The 27,083-nt window shown below is 41.2% G+C and overlaps 2 protein-coding genes across 7 annotated transcripts in view; one reads left to right on the top strand and one right to left on the bottom strand.

Annotated features, from left to right (window-relative positions):
- Window positions 1-35: 35 nt before the first annotated feature.
- LOC144018998 (dematin-like) lies at window positions 36-24,411 on the top strand. Of its 4 annotated transcripts, none has more exons than XR_013283562.1 (17): window positions 36-725; window positions 938-1,135; window positions 16,361-16,401; window positions 16,473-16,553; window positions 16,630-16,764; window positions 17,244-17,288; window positions 17,361-17,547; window positions 20,841-20,885; window positions 20,964-21,116; window positions 21,243-21,361; window positions 21,445-21,550; window positions 22,215-22,271; window positions 22,614-22,672; window positions 22,754-22,796; window positions 22,965-23,021; window positions 23,100-23,180; window positions 23,365-24,411. XR_013283562.1 is itself a non-coding variant. In XM_077521771.1 (17 exons), the coding sequence occupies exons 3-17, from the start codon at window positions 16,384-16,386 to the stop codon at window positions 23,405-23,407; spliced, it is 1,308 nt and encodes a 435-aa protein (XP_077377897.1). In that variant the 5' UTR covers window positions 37-725; window positions 938-1,135; window positions 16,361-16,383; the 3' UTR covers window positions 23,408-24,411. The 4 variants fall into 4 exon arrangements, 2 of the variants coding, with proteins under 2 accessions (XP_077377897.1, XP_077377898.1); XM_077521771.1 differs by having other exon boundaries at window positions 37-725; window positions 22,886-23,021; XM_077521772.1 differs by lacking the exon at window positions 22,215-22,271 and adding an exon at window positions 22,886-22,893 and having other exon boundaries at window positions 38-725.
- The window catches only part of LOC144018980 (actin filament-associated protein 1-like 2), an 18,396-nt gene continuing 15,720 nt past the window's right edge, over window positions 24,408-27,083 (bottom strand). For all 3 annotated transcript variants that reach the window (XM_077521723.1, XM_077521724.1, XM_077521725.1), the window contains 3 exons: window positions 25,365-25,540; window positions 24,842-24,952; window positions 24,408-24,724 (listed from right to left, as the gene is read on the bottom strand). In XM_077521723.1, coding sequence (XP_077377849.1) covers window positions 24,698-24,724; window positions 24,842-24,952; window positions 25,365-25,540 — 314 coding nt within the window. In that variant the 3' untranslated portion in view covers window positions 24,408-24,697. The remainder of the gene's footprint in view (window positions 24,725-24,841; window positions 24,953-25,364; window positions 25,541-27,083) is intronic.

Raw genomic sequence — 27,083 nt, 5'->3', positions numbered from 1 at the left:
GAAACAAACTGATGTGCAAAAACAGTCCCGCCTCTTCCGTGGCATATACCCCATTGTTTTGTGTATTTATCATTTAGTCAATCTTATTTTATTATTTATTCAATATATTTTGCGTTTATATTCTTAGGTTTATTCACGTTTTTACAATTTCAGTCCATACATTTTGTTATTTAAATTACATCTTTAATATTTTCTTTCCAATGTTTGGCGTCAACTGGATAATTTCCAGCCAATCCTGTAGCGAGACGTGTTCGGTTAGGCGACCCCGATACGATCTGGCAGTCTGATCACATCTCGTACCGACACCGGTACATGGTTTGATCGTTGCTAATGCTAACATAGGTTATGCCACTAAGCTACACCAGATGAGCCTCCACATACTTATAATTTTGCAGATAGTTTTTGGAACATATCCTCAGTAATTTACGGAAAAACTAATTTTTCTGTTTTTGTACACACTAAAGGTGTTGCTTGGTGCCATATTGTGGCAAGTCGGTACATAGGGACTATGAGTTGGAGCTTGCTTCATTTATCTATAGGCAACACAACATTGGCTATACATATTTAGAAGTTAGTGACCTTAATATTACTATGGAAACAACAACATGTAGAGAGGAAACGACTAAAAGAGTCATCTGCTTGGCTGTGGTGATGCCTTCAAGGACCTTTGAGTCTGAATGGACTTTGAATAACTGACCTGCTGCGCTCAATGGACGCCCATTCAGGTCAGTGCACAGACTTATTCAATTATACCTGTCGTCTTATTTTTGTCTGTAGACAAAAAAAAAAAAGCAGGTGAAATGAAACTTGTTACCAGTACCATCTAAATGTTATTTATTCAAATTGTCTCTGAAATTAAAACATAATTCACAGAGTTATTAGTCACATTAATGTTTTGTTATTTACGTGTGTATGTAACTCGTGTTTTGTTTGAAAGGCCCCAACGCCACCACACGACACCCCGGAGGCTGCGGCTAATGGACTGCTCCACGCACACGCACGCGCGCGCGCACCCGTACATGAAGAGGCGGGAGCGAGTGCGGAGGTTCACTTGCTAGCTCGCTCGCTCGCCCGCTGGATGCTGCTCACACGCGCAGGACGCGCTGAACGCGCACGCACAGACGCGCGCACGCAGGTAAGGAGAATCACCGTTCTTTGATTACGTCACGTGACGGGCTCAAATGTAAAATATCGCCAACGTGTACGTGTGTGATACATGTCATGTATGTCGCGCCGTTGCTCTGTGTATGGCGGACTTGCGCGCGTGCGTTCCTGCGTGATGTCGCGCGAAATGAACTTGCTAAGACGCGCGTGTCCGCGTGTCGATGCCCCCCCCCCCCCCCCCCCCCCCAAAAAAAAAAAATTAAAAAGTCGTGTGCGTCAACATCAAAAGGCGCGCTTGTGAGTGCATGGCGGGAGTTTGTCACTCCGTGAACGCGCACGTCACTCTTCAACGTCATCCCCATCGTCGCGATGATTGATGTATGGATGATAATGCAGTGACGAGCATGCGTAGGGGGGTAGAGGGGTAGAGGAGGAGGGATTAGGAGGAGAGAATGATTTTTATGTAACACACTCACACTCAGGCACACACACATACAGGTAGGCTACACTAATACAGTAAAACCCCGTTTGTCACGGAGGTACGTACATTTCAGACCCACAATAGGTGAAAATCCGTCATATAGGTCCGGAGACCAAATAAAATACTGTACGTGATTTTAAAATAGCTTTATCCCTCCATACCTTAAACACATTTCTTAAGAGGCTTTTTAAAGTGTTTCTCGCCACCTGTTCTTACTCTGGTTGTCAAGAAATAGGAGACTGTTGTAAAATGAAAAGAAAGTTAAAAAAAAAGTGTGCATGCTTTAAAATTGCCCGTCGCCTGTAAAAAACAAAAAAACAAAAACAAAAAAACAAAGAACACATACAAAGATACAAAGATACGGAAGCGTATTGCATTCACTTGAAACAAAAAAACTCCTGTTTTTTTTAAATTCATTTTTGGTTTTTTTTGAGTATTTTTTTTTTCTGTTTTACTGATTTTTTTTTCTGTTTTACTGAATATTTTTTTCTGTCATAAAAAAAAAATATTCAGAAAAACAGGGGAAAAAATATTAAGAAAAACAGGAGGAAATATTACTCTGAAAAAAAGGGGGGGTACGGAGCCCCAAAGGTGACATGGTGGAAAAAAACAACAACTTTGCGTTCCCTCGCAAAACAACTTTGCGTTCTCTCGCGAAGATTGCCCTCGCAATCTTTGTGAGAGAACGCAAAGTTGTTTTTTTTCGCCTACCATGTCACCTTAGGTGCACCGTAAACACTTCCGCGTCATCTTCCATGTGAACAAAAGCGACGTGTAAACGAAGCAGTGTAAAAATACATGCTCCATCCTCGTCGCTTTGGGAAAGCTTTCCCACTGCTTTTTACATGTTTACGAACGTACCATCCTCATCGCTTTTGGTCACATGGAAGATGACCCGGAAGTGTTTCGGAAGCGTTCGGAAGCGTTGTTTTGTGAGGGAATGCAATCTTTGCGTTCCCTTGCAATCTTTGCGAGGGAATGCAAAGTTTTGTTTTTTTGTTTTTTCTACCATGTCACTTTAGGGGCTCCGTAGGGGGGAGGCATTATTCCAAAAACATTAAAAAAAATATTTTTTTTTTAAAAAGAAGAAGAAAAAAAAAAACATAAAAAAACAGGGAAAAAAATTATTCCAAAAACAGAAAAAAAAAAAAAAACTGAAAAAAATACTCCAAAAAACTGAAAAAACATATTCCTAAAAACAGAGGAAAAATTATTCAGTAAAACAAGAGGAAAAATTACTTGGAAAAACAGGAGGGAAAACACTATTAAAAAAAAACAGAAAAAAATATTCCAAAAAACATAATGTTTTTTTTTTTTCTGTTTTTTTGGAATCATGTTTTTCCCCCCTGTTTTTATGAATATTTTTTTCTCCTGTTTCTCTGAATAATTATTTCCCGGTTTTTCTGAATTTATTATTATTTTTTAAATATTAAAAAAAAAAACAGAAAAAAATTACTCAAAAAAAAAGAAAAACAGGAGTTGTTTTTTTTCAAGTGAATGCAATACGCTTCCGTACAAAGAGAATGATAAACTAAACTGAAATAGCACTAGCTTCGCATCAAGATGCCACCTGAATGACTGTGTTGACAACATTCCTATGGGGATTGATTGGGTGCCTCCACACCACCGATGACGTTAGCGCGTTAGCCCGCTAACGTCACGGCACTTTATACAGAACATTTGATGGTCTGTGCTATGGCTAACTCGCTGGGGGACCATGCTAGGTTGACATATTGGCGTTGTGACGTCACCGACAACTGAAGTTATGACGGCGACATGGTGGTCATGTTTAGTAAAAATGGCGGAAAGCAGAGTTAACATGGTGCATTCACAGATTGTGTGTCAAGTTGTCATCACAACAACACAACAGCATGTGGTAGCTTAGCTGGTGAAGGCAGAAAGTCGCCCTAGCCCACGAAAGCCTCGCTGCTTATCTGTGAGAGCAGCAGGGGGCTGGAGGGGGGGGGGGGGGGGGGGGGGGGGGGTCGGAGGGTTATGATGTAGGAATGAGGCCACAAGTGCTGCCACTGTGTGCGTGTGTGTTTAATTTGACAGCAGACACAAAATTATTCCAGTGCTGGAATGTTAAGTCGCTGACTAAATTGACAGATGGACAACACGTACACACATACACACACAAACACGCACACACTGTGTTGTCATGGCGACAGCACCACCACTAATCATGTGTTCCCCTCTCAGGTGGCATCTTTTTTTTTTTTTTTTTTTTTTTTTTTTTTATTTTTTTTTTTTTTTTTTTTTTTTTTTGAAGAGCTCAGAATTGTTCATTCGGTAGTCTTACCGATTCAACGTCTTGTCATCATTGCTCTTTTCCTTTTTTTTTTTTTTTTTTTTTTTTTTTTTTTTTTTTGTGTGTGTGTATGTGTGCGTGCGTTTGCGTGCGTGCGTTTGCGTGCGTGCGTGCGTTTGCGTGTGTGCGTTTGCGTGCGTTTGCGTGCGTGCGTGCAAATACGTATAAATTTATACTCATTCATTCACCTAAAACCTTATAAATATCCCATTACCCTTCGCCTTAACCAGGTACTTCAGAATCTTGCCAGAGTCGTGAGATTTAAATGGTCAGGAGACCAGAGAAAAGGTCAGAAAAAAAAGAAATAAAGAGAAAAGAAAGGTAAATCAAAGTGACATCCAGCACCGACCAAACACTTCCTGCCTTCCCCATGATTACAAAATCAAAGTCTTACGCCAACCCCGGAAGCCTCTAAATTCCAGCAAATTTAGCGAGATCTCAAGAGCCCAGAGGAAAAACTAAAGAGAGGAAGGAGGGAAGGATCGATAAGGCAGAGTGAGATCAATAGAAGCCAGTACATCCAATCCATCAAAGTGAAGTCCAGCACCAACAAGACCCCTCCTGCGTGGTTACAAAACCGGAGTCTTATGCCAACCCCAGAAACCACATACTTCTAATAAATTAAGATCTCAAGTGACCAGAGGAAAAACTAAAGAGAGGAAGGAGGGAAGGATAGATAAAGAAAAGTGAGAACCACAGACACCAGCACCAACTGATTCAAGGGGCTGTGGGAGGGAGAGGGTACTTCTGTTGAGTTTCAGTAGATGCTGGTGCGACGGATCTGGCATGCATAAGGACCACCACCAAAGAGAGAAGCCGTCAACCGCGGTCCAGCAAAGCGAGCACCCCCCCCCCCCCCCCCCACCCCCCCCGGAATCCCCAGGCCGCGGCAGCACCAAGGCCACCCCCAAGCCACCCGAGCGGACACCGGTCAGCGAGCCGACCCAGATACCCGGAACACCCCCGCCCCAGCCCCGGCCCACACCCCCGAGCCCAAGGCCGCAGAACGAGGCCCAGCGGGCCCCCACAGCGCCCCACCGGTCCCCAGCCCCCATCCCCCCACGACCCCCCCGCACCCCACCCAAACCCGCCATCCACCACGACCCAGGCCCCACCACCCCCGACCCCCAAACCCCCGAACACACCCCGACCCCCAGCACCCAACCCCCCACCCACCCATACCTCCACCCCCCCCCCAAACAAGCCGCCCCCCCCCGACGGCCGCCACCCCCCCCCCCGCGAACCCGGCCCCCCGCGAGAACCCCCCACCCCCCCCCCGGAAACCGGCACCGGGCAGCAGCGCAGAGAGGGAAGATGTGCCCACCCCACCTCCAGCCGCGCGAGATTTGCACCGCGGCGGGAGGGGGGAAGCAGAGGAGGAAGCACCAGGGGAGAAGGCGGGACACCAGAACACCGAGCCCGGTGGGGAGAGGCCCCGGTCGTCACGCCAGAGTACAAGTGACACCTAACCCTGTTACTGAGTCCGCCAGCTCGCCGACTGGCGAGCTCTACCCTTACACCGTGAATGTGGCCCCACCCAGTGTATATACAAGTGTGTGCGTGTGGTGCATTAAAATTGGGAGCAGGTGAGTCGGAGCAGAGGGAAAAAATTTCCCCTACTCCGACACACCCGTATCCCCCCCCAAAAAATGAATATGTATATGTGTGGTGCATTAAAAAAGGGAATGGAGGGACAAAGTGGTGGGGCAGGGACACAAATGGGGGGGACCACAGCGCTGCCAGGCACTGCAGTCCATCCCCTCTGATGGCTCCCCGCCCCAACTCACCCCTCCCCTTGGACGTGAGGTGCATTAAAATTGGAGGGGAGTTGAAGGGTGAAGACGGTGTTTCCACCCTTCCCCACCCCACCAAGAAATGTGTTGTGTGCCCTATGTGTATATTTACAAAGTGTATAGTGCAAGCTAGTGAAGTGAGTAAGAGGAGCGACCAGCGGGGCCTCACCCAACCCGGCGGGTGTAGGTGGCACGCCCGCCCCCCAGCACCCCCACCCCCCGCCGCCCCCCACCTCATCCACCCGGCACCACAATGGGCGGACAGCCAGCGCAGCAGGGCTACCGGACAGCCCACCAGCCACCGGGGCCCGCCCGGGGCACCAGGAGTTATACCGGAGCGGGGCAGGCCCCAAACCCTCGCCCGGCCCCCGGAGCCCGACGCCCGGGCCGGGGAGGGAGCCCCAGGCCCAGGGAGAGGGAGGGGGAGGGGCCGCAGGGCAGACAGGGAAGGGGGGGGGGGGGCGGGGGAAGCGGGGAGAAGACGACAAGAAGGCGAAAGGGCGGCTGCAGGGCAGGAGGCGGGGGGGGAGAGGAGGAGGGAGGGCGACAAGGGAAAAGGGACCGGGAGGCAGAGGAGGATGGGCGGGAGGAGGCGAGGAGGGAGAGGCGACGGGGGGGAGGAAGGGGGAGGGGAGAGGGAACCACGGGGCACACCGGAGGCCCACCCACCCCGAACCGCGCCGCCGGGCACGGAGCAGCGGACCGCGCCGGGACGGCACCGCCCCGGGCACCAGGGGAAGCACCCCAACACCGCACCCCACAGGGGGCCCAGGGAGCGGCCAAGACGCAACCGCCACCGAGCAGACAACGGGGGGGGGGGGGGGGGGGGGGGCAGAACCACCCCCGCCCGACCACAGGGGACGGCGTCAAGAAAATTGACTAATTAGCATGCAGTAACACCAAGTGTTGATGCTTAGTGCCCACTAGAAATAGATCTTAAGGAGTTATTGAGTATAGTGTCGTATAGTGTGGTATGCTCGAGCCCACTAGCAGCAACTAGGTTCCTGACTATATAAAAATAAAAACAATCAGATACAAAATACCAAATACAGGAGCAGCGAAAACAGAAGTTGTAACGATGTGGTGGCTCTCGTTAACAGGCAGAATCTTGGCAGGATTAAGTTGCCAAATTGAGATTAAAATATTCTATGTACATAGACCATATTTGTTTAAATCTTGATACTTGATTTTTATTTAAGGCAGAGATTTTTTCCATTGAGATATAATTTATTAGTAAGTTTAACCAGTGGTCGATATTTAGAGATTGTTTATTTTTCCAATTGACAAGGATTATTTTTTTAGCAATAGTAAGGGCTATAAATATAGATTGAGATTGTTTACATGGTCGCTCAGTTATTGTTAAGTCACCTAGTAAACACAGTCTTGGAGATAAAGGAAGCCTACAGTTTAATATATCAGCGAGCTTTTCCAAGATTTTAGTCCAGAAATGCAGCACTGGAGTACATGACCATAAAGCATGAAGATAAGTATCGGCAGTGTTTTGTGAGCACTGGAGACAAATGTCGGAGTCAGAGAGTCCCATTTTTTTCATCATATATTGTGTAATATATGTTCTATGAAGTATCTTATATTGGATAAGTTGCAAATTTGTCTGTTTGGTCATTTTAAATACATTTTCACAGATTTGGGTCCAAAAGTCTGGTTCCGGAACTATAGACAAGTCTTTTTCCCATTTTAAAGTCGGTAAATACGTTTTATTTGTGTATAAAAATAACTTATATATTTTTGATATTTTCTTTATTGTTGTTGGAGAAAGCTTTATAATATCTTTAGCTAAGACAGGCAGTTGGAGCGTATCTTGAAGTGTTGGGATTTGTTTCTTAACCATATTTTTAACTTGCAGATAATGTAAGAAATTTCCCTTTTTTATTTCATATTTCTGGACCAAGTTTGTATATGATATAAACTTATTATCTGAGAAAAGATGATGAAGGTGTGTAATTCCTTTCTGCTCCCATAGGCTTAAATGGAACGACTGATTATTAAGTTGAAAGTCGGGGTTATGCCAAATGGGAGAGAGCCCACAGGGCGCCAATTGGGAGTTTGTAATTTCTAATGCCTTCCACCAGGCAGTCAGGGTGGCGGCTATCATTGGGTTTTTAAAACAATTATGTCGTCTTATTGATTTTGTAATAAAGAGTAAATCTGACAGTCTAAGATTATTACAATCCTTCTGCTCCAATTCCAACCAACAGTTAGTATCTCTGTTGGGTTGTGTCCATAGCACAAGATATTGTAGTTGATTAGCTAGATAATAGTACATAAAGTTTGGTGCCTCTAAACCTCCTTTAGATTTACTTTCCTGAAGAGTAGATAGACTAATTTTGGCTTTTTTTTTATTCCAATAGAATTTTATGATAGCAGAGTCCAGCGATTGGAACCAGTTAGACGTAGGTTTAAATGGAATCATTGAAAATAAATAATTAATCTTTGGTAAAACTTTCATTTTTATAGTAGCTATCCGTCCTATTAAAGAGATCGGAAGATTATTCCAGCGTTCCAGGTCACTACGGATACTATCCAATAATGGTGAAAAATTTAAAGAAGTTAATTCAGTTAACTTAGGTGAAATTTTAACACCTAAGTATTTTAAATTACCTGTAGGAAAGGAGTAGTGTGGATCCTGACTTGTAGGATTCCATGAATTTTCTGTAATAGGTAATAATGTTGATTTTGTCCAGTTAATAGAGTAATCTGATAAGTGAGAGAATTTAGTTATTAATTTAAATGCTTCCCCTAGCGAAATAGCAGGTTCTTCTAAATAGAGTAATATATCATCGGCATATAGATTAATTTTATGTTCTATTGTCCCGGAGTGGATTCCTTGGATCCGTCTATCCTGACGTATAGCTAATGCAAGCGGCTCAATAAATATAGCAAATAATAAAGGAGAAATTGGGCACCCTTGTCTTGTTCCCCTTTGTAAAGTAAAACTCTGTGATGTAATCCCATTAGTAGTAACTGTAGCTTTAGGAGAATCATATAATATTGAGACCCATTGAATGAATGACTCCCCGAAGCCGAATTTATTTAAGACAGCAAAGAGGAAGGACCAGTTAACTTTATCGAATGCTTTTTCTGCATCCAGCGAAATAACAACTGCCTTTTTATCATGCCGCTGTGACATACTAATCAAGTTAAAGAGTCTCCTAATATTATTAGTAGAATGACGACCTTTAATAAAACCTGTTTGATCACTATGAATAATTGTCGAGATTACCGTCTCTAATCGAGATGCCAAGGCCTTAGCGATAATTTTAATATCGGTATTAATTAGTGATATCGGTCGGTAACTTGACGGGAGGGTAGGGTCTTTTTCTGGCTTTAATAAAAGTTTAATTGCTGCTATATTCATATCTTGACGTATATCACCTTTACTTTTAATTTCAGTTACTACTCTTAGAAATAATGGAGCAAACATTAACCAGAAATGTTTAAAAAATATAGCCGGAAAGCCGTCTGGACCAGGTGCTCTGCCATTAGGCATACTGTCTAAAGCACGATACAACTCATCTATAGTAAGCGGGGTATCGAGAATATCTTTATGTTCAATAGATAACTGAGGTATATTTAAGCTGTTTAGGAATTCCTCAATATATTCAGGGTTAGGTCTATTAATTTCTGTGTATAGATTTCGATAATAGTTATAAAAAATATGGTTAATTTCTTCTGGTGATTGTGTGCATTCACCATTTATATCTTTAATAGCCGTTATAAGAGATTTTTCCCGATTCCGTTGAAGTTGATTTGCCAGGAATTTACCTGATTTATTATTATGTTCAAAATTATTATATCTCAACTGTTGTATTATAAACTCTGTCTTTTTAGATAACATGTTATCTAACTGTATTTTTATATTCTGTAGTTCTATCCATATTTGATTATTTGGGTTTAATACATATTCATCCGTTAGTTGTTTAATTTTATCTTCCAGGTATTTTTCTAATTTTTGATCCTGTTTCTTTTTATAAGTTGAATATGATATAATTTTCCCTCTAATTACCGCTTTCCCTGCTTCCCAGAGAAGAGATGGAGATATATTTGGAGAGTCATTTATTTCCAAAAAATCTGCCCACTCCCTTCTAATAATTTTATCAAACTCTACGTCTTTCAGTAATGAGATGTTAAAACGCCATATCGGGGGAGGTTTAAAGGTAGAGTCAATTTGTAGAGTGAGGGAGACTGGTGCATGATCACTTATAATTATAGAATGTATTTTTATAGCAGTTTTATCAACAATAGAATTATTTGTAAGGAAAAAATCAATTCTTGAGAATGATCGGTGCACAGCAGAGAAGAAAGTAAATTCCTTCTTAGTTGGGTTTTGAAGTCTCCAGCCATCGCTGAGGCCAAAATCCTCCATATACTCATCTATTACTTTAGCGGATCGTAATCGCCTTGTATATATCGTATTATTAGAACGATCTATTAACGGGTTCAAGACCGTGTTAAAATCACCTCCAATAATAATAGTAGAATTTGTTGCTAAATCGAGTAACCGAGAGAAAAATTCATGGAAAAAATCAGGGTCATCATTATTTGGGGCATATAAATTACCAATTGTATATACTTTATTAAATATAGTTACCTGGATAATAATATATCGGCCCTCTAAATCTGTTACTATATTATTTAGAGTAAAGAATAAATTCTTATGTATAAGTATAGAGACACCTCTTTGTCTACTATTATAGGAGGCAGAGTAAACTTGACTAAAATTTTTATCTATAAATAATTTTTCTTCTGATTTTTGTAAGTGGGTTTCTTGTAGGAGACAAATATCTGCCTTAAATTTTGAGAGATGGTCTAAAATTTTTATTCTTTTTGCCTGGGAGCGAGCGCCACACACATTCCAGGAGACCAGAGCTAATTTCTGCATACAAGCAATATAGACTCAGTCTTATGTATACATCTATATAAGCTGCTTATTAATATTAACATATTGTAGGATAGCAAAAGAGTAATTAGGCAATTTATATAATTTATATAAAGAGAGAGATAGCAAGTAGATAAGTATAATAGTGAAGAAACGTGGGGGGAAGTGAGTGTGAAGGAAATCTGTGGGGGATTCAACATAACAATACACCAGTAAATGGTGACCTAAGCGAGATTATTATTATTATTATTAATTTATTTTTTTAAGAATATATTTCTATATTATTATTATTATTATTATTATTACTTTATAGCCTATGCATAATATAAATTCATATTCTATTTCGTAACCCATTATCCATACATATACATACATATACATATACATATATATACATATATACACATATACATACACATACATATACATATACCTACGTCAAATAATCACACAATGCTCGGCTCTACCAATTGACAGTTAGAACAGCCAAGGGGTCGAGGTTGGGTTTCGGAATAGCTGGCCGTCGATATATAATTTATCAACGACCATCGAAGTCCGTTTACCCTCCTGTCTATTTTGTTTCATGATAGGAAACAGTACTTTTCGCCGCTCGTTTATCTCTCTTGGGAATTGATCATTCATCCCGAAAGATGTCCCTTTGAGCTCCCGTCCTTTACTTTTTACCAATTCTTTATGTTTAAAATGTTCGAACTTAGCAATAATAGGACGGGGCTTATTGCCCTTACGAGCTCCGAGCCGGTGTACACGGTGAAAAGAGATATTATTTACCGTCTCCTGTGGGATCTTTAGCGATGATGTCATGAATTTTTTTATCTCACCCTCTGGATTATCTGGAGAATTTTCGGATATACCTGAGAATATTAGATTTTCCCGCATACTACGGGATTGAACATCTAAGACCGTTTCCTTTAGCATTTTATTTTCCTTTTTAATCGTCTCCAACTCGGCTGTGACAGCGACGAGAGAGGAGCGTAGCTCGGAGTTATCGCATTGGAGATCGCTTACCTGTTGGCTAACGAATTCCAAACTTGCCTTTAATTCTTTGACGTCCTCGCGGATAAGACAGAGGACGTCAAGTTTTTTATTTATGGAATCCAGCATACTCACCGATACGTCGGCGGTTGCTAAATCGTCCGTGTCTGTTGACGAGTCATTTTTCCTTTTTTTTTTCGAAGGATTATCCCGACTGGCCGCCGGCTCATCCATCGCGCAGCTATAAAAATGATCGTCAATAAAACGTTCGAGGTCGTCCACACTGGATAATATTTCCGATCTTTCTTAGAAAAGAAAAAAATCGAATTTATCTAATCATTAAATTCGGGTTTAATTAGAAATATAAAGCTAATTCTATTTTAGCAGCAGAGCGCCGCCATGTTAGATTTTCCCAGTCTCGCTACCGGTCACGCGATAGTCACAGCATCTCGCGATGGGAAAATGTCGCATGTGGCATCTTTTTTTTATACAATGTGTTTATTTTTGGAACAAAGCTAAAAGATGAAGGTAAAGAACAGTCCGGTCGATTCCGGAACGTTCCCGTCCTGTCAATCACAACACGACCATGCCAGCGGTGGAGGCCGTTACGCACCGACGGCATGTGGGTGTGGTCACGCGTGTGTGCGGCCCAGATAAGCTATGAGGGGCCGTTGTGGACAAAATTCAGGATTTCTATAGAAATGCTCACGTGAACTGAAGTGCCCTCACACCCTAATGAAACACTCTCACGTTCTATTGAAGCACTAAAATAACACTCTCACAAAACTACTCAAACTTTCTCCTAGACTACTGTAACACATTCACACACTACTGAAATGCTCTCACACTTTATTGAAACTCTATCCACAGAATTGAAGGTTGGAAACACTACAATACTCACACTGTAGTGAAACTCTCACACTGTCAAACACTACTGAAATGCTCTCACACCTAATGAAACACTATAACACCCTCACAAAACTACAGCAACACTCACACTACTGAAACATTCATACACTACTGAAATGCTCCCAAACACTAATGAAACACTGTAACAATCTCAGTAGAACTACTGAAACACTCTCACAATGTACTGAAACACACACTCTAACACTCTACTGAAATACTCACACACACAAATGCAAAACTACTGAAACACTCACACTCCACTGAAACACTCACACAGACTATACTACAACACTCTCACACACTACTGAAATGCTCTCACACACTATTTAAACACTATAATAATACAAAATACACTCTCACCTTCTACTGAAATTCTCAACACACTATACTGTAACACTCTCATAAACTAAATGCTCTCATACACTAATGAAACACTATATCAATCTCAGTAAAACTACTGGAACACTCTCTCACTATACTGAAACACACACACACACGCACGCAAACACGCATGCACACGACTGAAATGCTCTCACACATAATGAAATACTTAATAAGACAAAATACCCTCCCACACTCTACTGAAACGCACACACACTATACTGTAACACCCCAATCCCTACTAAAATGTTCTTGCACAGACTATTGAAACACTCTCACACACCATTGAAGCACAACAATAATGCTCTCATAAAACAATTGTAATGAATTACTCTTATGCAGATTCCTGAAACACTCTTCCACATACTACTGAAAACTCCTGCAAACACTACTGAAATGCTCTCTCAGTAACCACAGTTTTTCCCCCGCACACACACACTATTGAAACACTCTCACATTTACAGTATGAATGCAATCCTTTCATATGTCATATTGAGATGCGCCCATATGCTAAAATATGTGTTTCAGTAGTACTGTGCATGAGAGCATTACAGTAGTATTTGTGAGGTAATCATGAATTATGGCCCTGACAGCTCTTTGTGTATGTGCCTGCCTGGGTGTCGTGTCTATGTGCTTTCGCTTGTGTGTGTGTGTCTGTGTAAATACAGTATGTCTGTATATGTAGTATTTGTGCGTAATTACCTATATGCATGTATGTATGTATATGTGTGTGTTTCTGCATATGTGTGTGTTTGGCTTCAAAGTGGGTCAGTATAATTTGCTGACTCGCACTTTCACTTTCATGACTCATGGCTTTTGACCGCAGCTGTAAAAATCTTCCAGAAACATCTCCAAACTTTCATTTTGGGGAATGAAGATGAAGATGATGTTGCGCCGTGTTGGCGTCGCTTTCACGCAAGCTTCCCGCTCGTCCGGCTAACATCAGCGGAATGCTGACAGATAGCAGCCGGTTGCTAGGAGACGTCGGCCGGCAGCGCTCCACCAATCAGCCGGCGGCGGGCGACGTGCTGGAGGTGCTGCTGGCCTAAAATAGAACCCCTGCACACACATAAAGATGAAATCCTACATTTCCCAGAATACCTTTCTCAATGACAGTGTAGGTGTGTGAGAATCACTACATAAAATAAGTTGTTTTATCATTATTATTATTTTTTTTAGAACAATGTGAAACACTGGAAACATATTTATGATTTTTTTTCCCGTTCTCTTTTTTGTCCCTTCTTTTTTTTCTTCCTCCTTTTGTTTGGATGTAAATTAGCTCGTTAGTAGCGGTCACTGATTGTCTTCATGCCCAGGTCCTGAGAGCGTGCAGACCTACTTCTTCACTGATTTATATCACACGGGGTGGGGGGGGGGGGGGGGGGGAGGGGGGGGGGTTGGTCTAATTTAAAGTCAAAACTTGACCTTTGCAGACTTTTGTTTCACGATGGTGCATTCAGGGACTGTAGGACAAAGGAGGGCTTGATTGTGAACCACAGGGTTGCTTAGCAATGATTTCTGTAAGTCAAAATGAGGTTAGTGATATTATGGGGTGTTGGCGGCGCCACTGACTGGTGTCTTAATGTGATATCCTGTTCTGGTTTATTGGTCCTCATATGGATTGGTTGTTAGTGATCTCTCTCTTGAGACTAACATGAAGTGCCAGCATCTTCTGACTATGACCTTGAACTAGTCAAACCTTAAGCGTAGCATGTTGCACTTAAGCATCAGCAAGATGTATGATATAATCCGTTGGTGGTTGCTCTTTTGGCGACATGATTTATCAAAATAAACACACATGCTAACGTTAGCTTAGCATGTTGTTGTACTTTAGCTTTTTGGTACTTGGTTAGCAAGATGTGTGATATAATCCGTTGGTGGTTGCTCTTTTTGGCGACGTGATTTATCAAAATAAACACACATGCTAACGTTAGCTTAGCATATGGCTGTACTTTAGCATTTGATACTTGGTTAGCAAGATGTGTGATATAATCCACTGGCGGTCGCTCTTTTAGTGACATAAACACACATGCTAATGTTAACTTAGCATGTTGCTGTACATTAGCAACCTACGCTAGCCTCCAATCTATTTTGCTGCAGCGTTCCAATAAACAAACATGCTAATGTTAGCTTAGCATGTTGCTGTACTTTAGCAACCTACGCTAGCCTCCAATCTATTTTGCTGCAGCGTTCCAATAAACAAACATGCTAATGTTAGCTTAGCATGTTGCTGTACTTTAGCATTTTGGTACTTGGTCAGCAAGATGTGTGATATAATCCACTGGCAGTCGCTCTTTTTAGTGAAATAAACACATGCTAACGTTAGCTTAGCATGTTGCTGTACTTTAGCATTTGATACTTGGTTCGCAAGATGTGTGATATAATCCACTGGTGGTCGCTCTTTTAGTGACATAAACACACATGCTAGGGTTAGCTTAACATGTTGCTGTACATTAGCAACCTACGCTAGCCTCCAGTCTTTATTTTGCCGCAGCGTTTCAATCTGTTGACCTTGACCTGCCATTTGTCAAAATAAGCACACACACTAACGTTAGCTTAGCATATACCTATACAGTAAATTCTGTCGAGTAAATTTGACTCTATTTGGATTAAATATTATTCTATTTAGATTGGGACCAAATAGACTCAGTTTTAGAGTAGGCAGATTTACACTAGGAAGAGACTAAAATAAAAAATTGAAAATGAATAAACTCTAAAACTGAGTCTATTTGGTCCCACAATAGATAGAGTCAAATTTACGTTACAGAATACTTTACAGAATACTTTACTTTACAGAACTGTGTATGTTAGCACTGGAGATGTTAATATTACACTTCAAAGTCTCCACTTTGCCGCATTGCTCCGTTTTGTTGAACTATGTGTCATTACTGGAGATGACTCATGAAGATAAACACGTACATGATAATGTTAGTTCAGCATATTAGCACGCTACGCTACGCTATGCTACTTCACAATCTCTACATTCTAAAAAGAAGCAACAAATGTTGTGGCGGAGAAAGTGACCTCAGCGACCCCCCAGATGACCGATGACTCATGAATAATAACTATGACTCTTGAATAGTTAATAAGTTGATCATGCATAATTAACTACGTGAAAGCATAGATCAATAAATGACTCAAGAGACGATGAAAAGATGAGTGGGCGTCATCAATCAAAGCTGTACCGCACACATTGTCACTGATGTGTGTGTGTGTTTATGATCCACATTTAGCACGCTATCGTTTGTTCTATTCTGGAATGACAACATTCCGGAATGATCTCTTTGTGTTCCATCATGGGACCATCCAGAGCTGAGGCCCATTGTGATGTTGTGTACTTGTTGTGTGTGTGTGTTTTTTGTTCACGATTATGTTTGTGAGTGTCCACATGGTCATCTTTTATCACACCGGTTCTTAGTGTTTTTGAGCAAAGCAAACAAACACAAAATGATCATTTTCAATAAATAACTATTTTCTTTTGTGTGTTCCAGGGAGTGACCAATCAGCCGCCACCATGATGATGATGCCAAAGGTAAACAAACGTTTTTCGAGTTAGCCGCTAGCCTTAGCATGCCATGTCTGACATGCGTGTTTTGCACGCAGAGGCCTCAGACGTCCCCGGGTAGCGTGCTGTCTCTGCGAACCAGCGCCAGCGGGCCGGGATCTCCCGCCGCCGGCATCGTGGTGTGTGTGGCCAGATTTGAATTTTAGCATCAGCAGCCCCTCTCCTTTTAACCCCCCACCCCACCGTCTCACACAGGCCCGGGTTGACGATGGCGTGATGGTCTATAAGGATCTGGCGGCACTCCCGCGGGACAAAGCCATCCTGGAGATCGAGAGACCAGACCTGATGACGTACGAGCTGCACTACAACTACAGTCCACTGGAGGCGTCGGTAAGTCACTCTGCTTGCTTTGCACAAAGAAGAAGTTCAGCGCTGGTAGTGTTGTTTGAATGTGTAGTCAGTGCCTTATTATAATTGCTTGCTTTTGCTAATCTTATTATTATAATAATTTTTTTATAATTGTATTGATCGGATTCATGATTTATTAAATTATACATTAAATTATAAATAATTTTTTCAAAATAATTGTTTACAGTGGTATAAAAATGTATTAATTATAATATATATAATATATATTAAAATTACTATTATATTATTAACATATTAGTATACTATAATATATATAAAAAATTATTATTAGAAATTTATATTCTTTGTATTTCCTTCTGTTTTGTCATCTTTGAATTATTATTTTGTTTTTTGCCTTATTACTATTGTTGTTGTTTTTTAATGAATTATTTGGCTTGTGTTATTATTAATGTTGAGTTGTGTTGTTATGCTTAACGATATGTCTGTTGTCTGTGGTGCAGAGGTCGCTATCTCCCGGCTCGTTCTCCCCTCCGACCTCACCTGAGGTAAGTCAAAGTTCAAAGTTCACCATATGTGTATTTCTGCTTCCTCTTCTTGATCTGTCTCCACCTTTCCAGGAGACCAGGGTGTGGCTGGAGAAAAGTTCCCCTGCCGGCTCCTCTCCGGCTTCCAGTGGCAGGAAACGCAACAGCGGCAACACCACGCCATCGCCACATGCACAGCACGCACTACTACACATGCAACTCGCATTACAGGCGCAAAACACACAACCTTCCAAGCCCCTGCAACACTTCCACAGACCTGGTAAACTTTCTTTGTGCTCTTTTTGTATATTCTGTACTATACATTCTATAAGTGGTGCCCAAAGTCCGGCCCGGGGGCCATTTGCGGCCCATTGAAATTTGTTACTGGCCCACTGCGTATTCTAATAATTTCAGGTTAGAAGAAAAAGTTTGAAGATTTCACATATTTTAAAAAATAATGATAAAATAAAACTTAAAAAAAAACTTTAAAACGCTACATGTATTAGATCAGGCTCATCATGATAAACAGGACACCTTATTAATTAGTGTAGATGCCGAAAAGGCTTTTGATTCAGTAAATTGGAACTTTCTATATAAAGTAATGAGAAAATTTGGCTTTGACGATAAGTCGGTGCAATGTATTAGAACGCTCTATCATCGACCTAATGCCAGAATTAAAATAAATGGTAACTTGACAGACAGAATATACCTACAAAGATCAACTAGACAGGGATGCTGTCTCTCTCCCACTTTGTTTGCTCTCTTCATTGAACCACTAGCACAAGCAGTTCGACAAAGTGAGGAAATTACTGGTGTAACAATAAATAATATAGAAAATAAGATTGGGCTTTTTGCAGATGACATTATAGCATATCTCAGACATCCAGAGCAATCCTTACCTGCATTAATAAGGCTATTTGAGATATATGGTCACCTATCTGGATATAAAATTAATATATCAAAAACTCAAGTACTTACATTGAACTACACTCCATCAAAGTCTATTCAAGACATATATAAGTTTAACTGGAATCAAGAGAAGATTAAATATTTGGGGGTCTATATCACCAAAAACTGGAACAATTTATATAAGGTAAATTATGATATTATTAATAAGGATATTCAAGAGGATATAAAGAGGTGGTCTACTTTAACAATGGACTTTAGTGCACGGATTGAAGCAATCAGAATGAACATGCTGCCTAGGCTTCTTTATTTATTCCAATCCTTGCGAATCGAGATCCCACAACCACAGTTTGTGAATTGGGATAGGACAATATCAAGATTTATATGGGGAGGTAAACATCCCAGAGTGAAATATGTAACCCTTCAACTACCTAAAGAACAAGGAGGTATGGGTCTCCCAAATTTAAGAGAGTATTACCATGCATCTCAATTCAGATATATAGTTTGTTGGTGTAATACAGACTATGTAGCCAAATGGAAAGGAATGGAAAGAGAGTTTGGTGGCTTCCCCATTCAAAGCCTAGTTGGGGATAAAATATTATATGAGAAGGTGCAGGAAAAGCTAGACCCCATCACTTTATTTACTCTGAAGTTGTGGTTCACAGTCATTCGAAAACAAAAAATTGAAGATATTGATCAATTAAAGTGGGTGGCATATGACACAAACTTCAAACCAAATGAATATGACAGGAGATTTAAAGAGTGGACATATATGGGACTGACGGCATGGTGCACCTTGTTAGATAAAGGAAAAGTGAAAAGTTTTCAAGATATGAAAATAGTATATAATATGGAGAAATGTGATTTTTATAGATATTTACAAGCAAGGGACTATTACAAGAAAAGGGTCCAAATGGATCTCTCGAGAAACACAAGTGGGGTAACTCAACTTTTGATCAGGACGTATAAGGGCGGATCGTGTAGGATTATCTCCACACTGTATAAGGCTTTGTTAGTAAACAAAAACTCAACCAATTATATTAAGACAAAATGAGAATCTGAACTTGGCATACAAATCACAGAGCAACAGTGGCTGGGGATGTGGAAAGCTCACCAAATGACTACCATGTCCCAAAAGTGGAGGGAATTTTCATGGAAAAACTTGATACGTTTTTTTGTCACACCCAAGATTAAGAATAGATACTCAAAAACACATCTCATGTGTTGGAGAGAGTGTGGAGAATTGAATGCAGATCATACACATGTTTTTTGGAAATGTAAAAAAATACGACATTTTTGGGAAAAAATACACTATTTGGTACAGGAGATTCTGGGGTACGGAATCCCTTCAACTGTATGACTCTCTATTTGAATGACTTTAATGAAGGAGTGATACAACGTGAAGACAAATACTTGGTAAATATATTGCTTGTGGCAAGCAAAAAAGCTATAACAAGAACATGGTATAAAGTGGACCCACCGAATGAAGACCAATGGAAGGCAATCGTGGAAGAAATCCATACGATGGAGATACTAACTTTCCATATGAGATTGCAGGGTACTCAAGGAGATCAAAGGTGGAGGAAATGGAAAACATACAAGGACTTAAATGGCGATGGACATGATCAATATGAGAAGTAGTCAGTGAATTGTTTAGCAAAGTGGCTTCCCCTGTTAATGTTGAAGGTTTGTTTGTATTTTATATACGACAATATTGTTTGTGTGTGTTCAAAAAGGAAATAAAAATTGAAGTGAAAAACAAAACAAAAAACCTTTAAATGTACAAATTTGAAATGATTTAAAATAAACAACTTTTCATTTGCAGTTAAAAAAAAAAAATAGTATGGCATCCTTGCATCCATGCCCAGTTTAGTTTAGTTTTAAATTATTAATCATTAAAAAAACAAAAACAAATTATAAAACATTTTATTCTAAATTATTTTTAAAATTATGAAATTATTCTGTACAATTTTTAAACTTTAAAATGCTAAAAAAAGAAAAGAAAATAAAACTTAAAAAAAAACTTTAAATGTGACAAATTTGAAACGATTTAAAATAAACAAAGAAAATTTATATTTTAAAACTGCGAAATAAAGCAGAAGAATGACTTTTCATTTGCAATTTAAAAAAAATAGTATGGCATCCTTCCATCCATGCCCAGTTTAATTTAGTTATAAATTATTAAATGTTTAAAAAAAAAAAAAACAACATACAAATTATAACACATTTTATTCTAAATTATCTTTAAAATTATGAAATTATTGTGCACAATTTTTAAACTTTTAAATTATATATAAAACAAGAAAATAAAACTTTAAATGTGACAAATTTGAAATTATTTAAAATAAACAAAGGAATTTTATATATTAAAACTGCAAAATAAAGCAGAAGAATGACACTTCGTTTTCAGTCATTTGAAAAAATATATAGTATGGCATCCTTCCATCCATGCCCAGTTTAGTTTAGTTTTAAATTATTAATCATTTAAAAAAACAGACAAATTATAACACATTTTATCCTAAATAATTTGTAAAATTATGAAATTATTCTGCACAATTTTTAAACCTTAAAATTATAAAAAAAAAGAAGAAAAAAAAGCTACAAGATTTTCAATAGTTTTGTTGTTGTTGCTATTTGAATGTCTTAATATATACTTTGATTTTCCAGACAATGGAAGTAACATCTACAAGAAGCCTCCCATCTACAGAAGAGGTCCGTCGATCACCTGTCAATCATGAGCTGTTAACATCATGACAAAAATGGGACGTCATGCAATGTGCGTGTGTGCAGGTGCGTCAACATCAGCGCTCCCCGCAGGAAAACACTTGGAGGATCTCATCATTGAGTCGTCAAAGTTTCCCGCCGCCGAGCCTCCGGATCCAAACGCTCCCTCCAAAATTGAGACGGAACACTGGCCCTGCCCCCCTTCCTCGGCCGTCTTTGGTACGATCCAAACTTTTAGCTTCTTCGTGTCCTCGCCCGGTTTCCTTTGTTGTTTCATCTTATTACGTCACAGATTCAAACCATTCCAACGTCAACATATTCAATAAATTAATGTTCTTCCCTCAGAGAAGGAGAAAGCGAGTCGCAGGAGTGAAGGCAGGCAAGAAGAAGAAGAAGACGACGATGATGAAAAGGACGATCAAGTTTGGGCTTTGCGAGCTCTTCACAGGCAGGAACTTAACAAGGTGGGAAGAGGAGCGGAGCTTGCTGCGACGATGATGATGTCATGAGTGTGCTTGTGATGACATCACCATGTTTTTGCCTTCAGATTCAGTCCAACCTAGGAAGGATCATACTGAAGGAAGAGCTGGACAAGTCGGCCGCTCCACTGAGGAGGAAAACGCGATCGCTGCCTGACCGCAGCCAGCACACAGGTACCTCAAGGGCGCCTTATGATGAAGTCATCAAATTCACTTCGAGTTGGAGTTTTACCATATGTGACTTGACCTTTAAAAAAAATGAATATACAGTACTGTATAAAAATAGAGGTTGTAGTGTTTTCAACGAAGGTGTTAGTGACACCAAGCTAAACCACAAATGAAGACCCTGGAGTGAAGTTGCCGCGTGTTTAATTGTCTTCATAAGCATGCGGTGAAAAATTTAAATACAAAAATAAAGTCAATCGCTACACAGACTGTAACGTCAACACAAAGAAAACAAAGTGCATTGATCACGTTACAACAATGATTCGATGAAAATAAGCATTAATATCCATGCTAGCAAGTACAAAGTATAATAAAATGAAACTAAGTTACGGTATTCCTGCCTGATAATTCTAAGTGGATGACGCTGGATGGGGTATATGCCAGGGAAGAGGCGGGACTGTTTTTGCACATCAGTTTGTTTCCGGTTCGGTTTGCGACGCGTGGGCTTCTTAAAAAATACTTGTGCTTCCGACTTTGTGCCCCCCTCGATTGCGCGTTCGCAACCCGGACCGGAAACAAACTGATGTGCAAAATCACGTCCCGCCTCTTCCGTGGTATATGCCCCATAGTGTTTAGGCTCGGCTCATGTGATTTCTCTCTCTGTTTGTGCAAGATGACGTCCGGGAAGTACGTCATCGAAAACCCGGAAGTATGACATCAGAAACCGGAAGTATGTTAAACGATAATATTTTTCCTTCTAAACATAAATAAAATTGTTAATTACCATTCCAAATAAACCACCCTTTTTATATAACAAACATATATATATACACATATTATTTAAAGCAATAAACTTATTTACATCAAAAAAGCCGTGAAGGCAAAACACAGGTAGTCCAGAAAGTTAGAGCTTTGGTGACATCTGGTGGTCATGTTGAGTACTACACACATACTGAACGCTACAGTACTGTATTTCAATATGTAAATGAATGACATCACGGTTTATTAAATTGCACTTGGTCCATCCGTGATGAGCCTGAACGCCCGTCGTCACTTCCTGTCTCCTCTGCAGGTGCCGCCACTTCCCGCGCCATTTGTTTCCCAACATCCTCTGGGGCGGGCCTAGCCAGGGTAAAGTGTGCACGTGTGTGTGCGTGGTAGATTGATGTGGCGTTCAGGCGCTGAGCTTCTCTGTGTTCTTGTAAATTCCAGTTGCAGTCAACAGAATTCAGCGCGTCGGAGAAACCCGCAGCAGGTACCAAGGGAGCTTCCATGCCCGAGTGATGCGTTCAAGCGTCCTAACGTGTGTGTGTGTGTGTTTGTGTGCGTGTGTGTCTCCCGCAGGTGTTCAGGTAGCGTGTGTCGTCATCATTGTGCGGTGTGTCGGCCATGTTGTGGTGATGTTTGTGTGTTTGTGTGTTAGAACGGCGACGCTGCGATGGATCGAGGCCGCTCGCTGCCCAGCGTGCTGGAGCTCCAGGTAAACGTGTGGCGCCCCTTGATGATGTCACACAGGTGGGCGTGTCCTGAGTGGTCACCATAGCAACTCTCTCACCAGATTTACCCGTATGAGACACTGGTGGTCAACCACAGAGGACGGACTAAACTTCCTCCTGGCGTCGACAGAACGCGACTGGAGGTAAAGATAATAAGAATTGATGAAAATGCTAACAGATAGCGAGATAGCATCTTAAGTACAGTCAAGAAATTTTAATTGAATACTTGCCTTTTCTTTGTCTTCTATTTCTGACGACAACTGTGAATGCTTGCACGCCAGCAGATGCTACGCTAAAGCCAACAATATGTGCTGTGTTTGTGTGCAGCGACATCTGTCGCGGGACGAGTTTGCCAGCGTGTTCGCCATGACGCCGGAGGAGTTTGACAGTCTTTCTCTCTGGCGGCAGAACCACCTGAAGAAGAGGGCGTGTCTCTTCTGACTGCCACACCCACCCAAATGAAGGCACACCTGCTACACACAAGTTAAAAGAGCTGATTGAGACGTTAGCGTTAGACGGGATTGCGTTAACATGTTGAGCAGGCATCACAAACATTCTGAAAGGATCTGTCAGCGACGATGCTAACATGATTGATAAAACATGTTGAGCAGTTCCCGCATTGTAGCTTTCAACTCTAAGAAAGGTACAAGCTAATATTAGCATTAGCGTGACAACGTTAATAGCTAAAATGCGATGAGCTTTTAGTGATGTTATCGTTAGCAGTGATTGCTAAAACATGTTGAACTCCAATCTACACTTGAGGAATGTTCTAGAACAGTTTTTCCTTTTGTGCACCCCCAAACACTTTCGTCATAGAGTACGTATTGTCCAGTTAGCGGTTAGCATTCAGGCTATCTTAGCTAGCTTAGCATACTGACCAGGACAAAAAACGGCTCAGCGGAAGTCAATTTAAAGATTCATACCAGCTTGGTTTTGGGCTTTATGCAGACTGATGACATCACCTTCACGACAGCTCCGCCATTTTGCATCCTCCGCCAAGCGAGTCGTCACCATTTTTGAATGATGACATTTCAGAAATAACTTAAAAAAGATTAGCGCTTTGTTTTGATCAGTTTTGGAGTAAATCCGAGTCACTAACTACATGTTTGTTGTTTTTTCTTTCTAACTTTTGAATGTTTTTGACTAATTGATGAATTTTGTGTTACACGCCTGTTGCATGCGTGATCTTAACGTGACAGGGTCAATAACTAATCAGCATTGAATGTAAATATCACTGTCTGCTCTCAACTCATTTACACATAATTTAATATAAGTCAATTTCAGAGTAGTGCTGTTGTTTCTTATGTGGATGATGAATGTGATGTGAACGATGAACACAATAAACACAATAAAGTTTATATTTGTCAACCTTTAGCTGAAAAAAAACTTTATTGATCAATCAAAAGTGATGATTTGTGCTTTTGTTACATGGAAGAAGTGCACACGCTACACGCACACTGATCATGACAAATGCCTCATGCGTGTCAACCCATTCAAGTCTGTTACTTTGTGTAGAAAACAATAAGTTAAGTGGGGTACGTGTCAAGAGTCATGTGATCTAAAAAATAATGTCACATGGTCATATCACTCGGTCGCATGGAAACATGTCCCTGGTCACGTTATATGGTCACACGTCATTTGGTCACATGGATGCTAGGTCTCAGGCAGCAGCTTTGGTCTCCCATTCCTGTGTGGAAAGCAACAATTAATTGTTGCCATGGAAACACACTAGTAACTTATTATTGCCATTTAACACGACAAGAGTGACAAATTGACAAAAGAAGAAGTGGATGTGCATGCTGACCTTCTTCCTCTGGAAAACCTTCCCGTGCTCGATGAAGAGTGTGGACGGCGCCCGTCTCAACGAGGACTTTACGGACGCCGTACGACGCAGGAGAGGGTTCAGGAGACTGGCCTTAAACCGGCACCGACCAGGGGAAAACCAGGAATGAACATTAGAAACAAGAAAGGACCAGGAAAGACTAGCAGTGGAGACCAGCAAGGACCAAGGTAGATAAGGACCAATCATTAGAAACTAGCGGGGGTCAAGAGAGACCAACAGAGACCACCACAAACCAGTAGAGACTATTCGAAACAAGGAAGGGCCAGCTAAGCTTGGTAGAAAACAACAGACAAAGAGGGACCCGAAGAAACCAGAGTTCAGAAAAAAAATCTGAAAGAGTTGAAATCATGCTAAAGCTATTAGGGCTAGCTCTGTGACAGCTCATTAGAAACCATCAAAATGTGCTTGGGACGCATCAAATTAACATGTGGGCGGACCTTAATAAACCACTGTTCACTGATTGGCCGGCGTACGTGTCAATCACCTGCGCCCGCTCACTGCACACGGTGAGCGACTGTCTGAAGGATGAACGTTTATTCTTGTTGCTCGCTGTCGCCGACACCAGGTTAGCCTCGGAACCCGCTCTCATGGGAACACCTTTCCTGCCCGTCAGCTCCAGCTTTTGAACGACACGTGGCGCTACTTCGGACCACTTCCTGTCTGGAAAACACCACACGCACACATTAATGAGCTAACTAATCTAGCCGTTGCGGCTAAGCACGCTAACTCGTGTTGCGTGAATGAAAACCTCTGTGAAGCCAAAGAATTTGAGACATCTTTTCTATGCTTTCAATTGATACTAAACTCATGCTAAGTGTACTAAAGCAGACCTATTTGAGGTCAAATGTGACCAGTGCTAAACTATTGTCCGATGCTAAGATACCCTAATGCTAGCTAGCCTAACTTAGTATTGCTGCTGTCAGTATAGGTCACACACACCTTCGCGTTAATAAGCTAAGTTAGGTAGCTCTGCGGCTCAGCGCGCTCACACTTTATGCTAATGATGCAGCTAATGCTAACCTCTGTTCAGTTATACATCTAATAATTTGTGGTGAGCAACCCGTGATAAGCTAAGGGTTGACGCTAAGCCTACTAATGCTAAATTAATGGAAGTGAAACTCAACGATTTGCTAAGATATTGTAAGGTGGTGTAATTCTAGCTAACCTAACTCAAGTAAGCTAGCTCCACGGTTCAGCGTGCTTACTCAGTTTATGCTAATGATGCAGCTAATACTAACCTCTGTGCAGTTATACATGCAAGAATTTGCAGCAAGCAACTCACGCTAAGCCAGTGCTTCTCAATTATTTTCTGTTATGGCCCCCTTGAAAGAAGAAAGCTTCTCGCAAGCCCCCCACCCCTCATACGCTTCGTCATATTTCCTCGTCTTAGCTTTCTGGCGACTTTCGTTTGTCTCTTTATCTCCGTCTCTCTCCGCCTGTCTTCTCATCCCTGTTAAATATTTTTTCATGGTGTCACTTGAGGGTCTGCTACACTTCATGCCTACACTTACTCATACTATGTGCTGTGTGCAAAGCGCGCATGCTCAGTGCAAACAAAACCCCTACACCACCGAGCGAATGCTCCCTGCGCACACTCTGCCAATGAGAGCGCCACTGCCCCCTAATGTAGTGGAGGTGCAATTGCACTTTATTCTAAGACAGTAAAAAAAAAAAAAAAAAAAAAAATGCATGTTCCCCAAGGTCAAACGCGCCCCCCTTGACGAAGCCCTGGTGGGACCCGCCCCACTATTTGAGAAGCACTGCGCTAAGCTAACGGCTTATGCTAAGCATACTAATGCTAAACTCATGATAAGCTAACGATTGACGCTAAGCATACTAATGCTAAAAGAACTGAAGTGAAAGTCAACAATTTGCTAAGATATTGTCTGGTGCTAAGCTAGCGTAATTCTAGATAGCCTAACTCAAGTACGCTAGCTCTGTGGCTCAGTGTGCTTACTCAATTTATGCTAATGATGCAGCTAATACTAACATCTGTGCAGTTACACATGCAAGAATGCTAAGCATACTAATGCTAAACTCGTGATAAGCTAACGATTGACGCTAAGCATACTAATGCTAAACAAACTGAAGTGACACTCAACAATTTGCTAAGATATTGTCTGGTGCAAAACTAGCTTAATGCTAGCTAGCCTAACTTAGTATTGCTGCTGTCAGTATAGGTCACACACACCTTCGCGTTAAT

Source organism: Festucalex cinctus, chromosome 5 (assembly GCF_051991245.1).
Source record: "Festucalex cinctus isolate MCC-2025b chromosome 5, RoL_Fcin_1.0, whole genome shotgun sequence".
Taxonomy (NCBI): domain Eukaryota; kingdom Metazoa; phylum Chordata; class Actinopteri; order Syngnathiformes; family Syngnathidae; genus Festucalex; species Festucalex cinctus.
This window is presented reverse-complemented; position numbering and strand designations above follow the sequence as displayed.

What these genes read in the sequence shown, in the direction of transcription:
- LOC144018998 (XM_077521771.1), top strand. An exon ending in ACAGGCAGGAACTTAACAAG is followed by an intron (nt 21,362 to 21,444) that starts GTGGGAAGAGGA and finishes TTTTGCCTTCAG; the next exon opens with ATTCAGTCCAACCTAGGAAG. An exon ending in TGACCGCAGCCAGCACACAG is followed by an intron (nt 21,551 to 22,214) that starts GTACCTCAAGGG and finishes TGTTTGTGCAAG; the next exon opens with ATGACGTCCGGGAAGTACGT.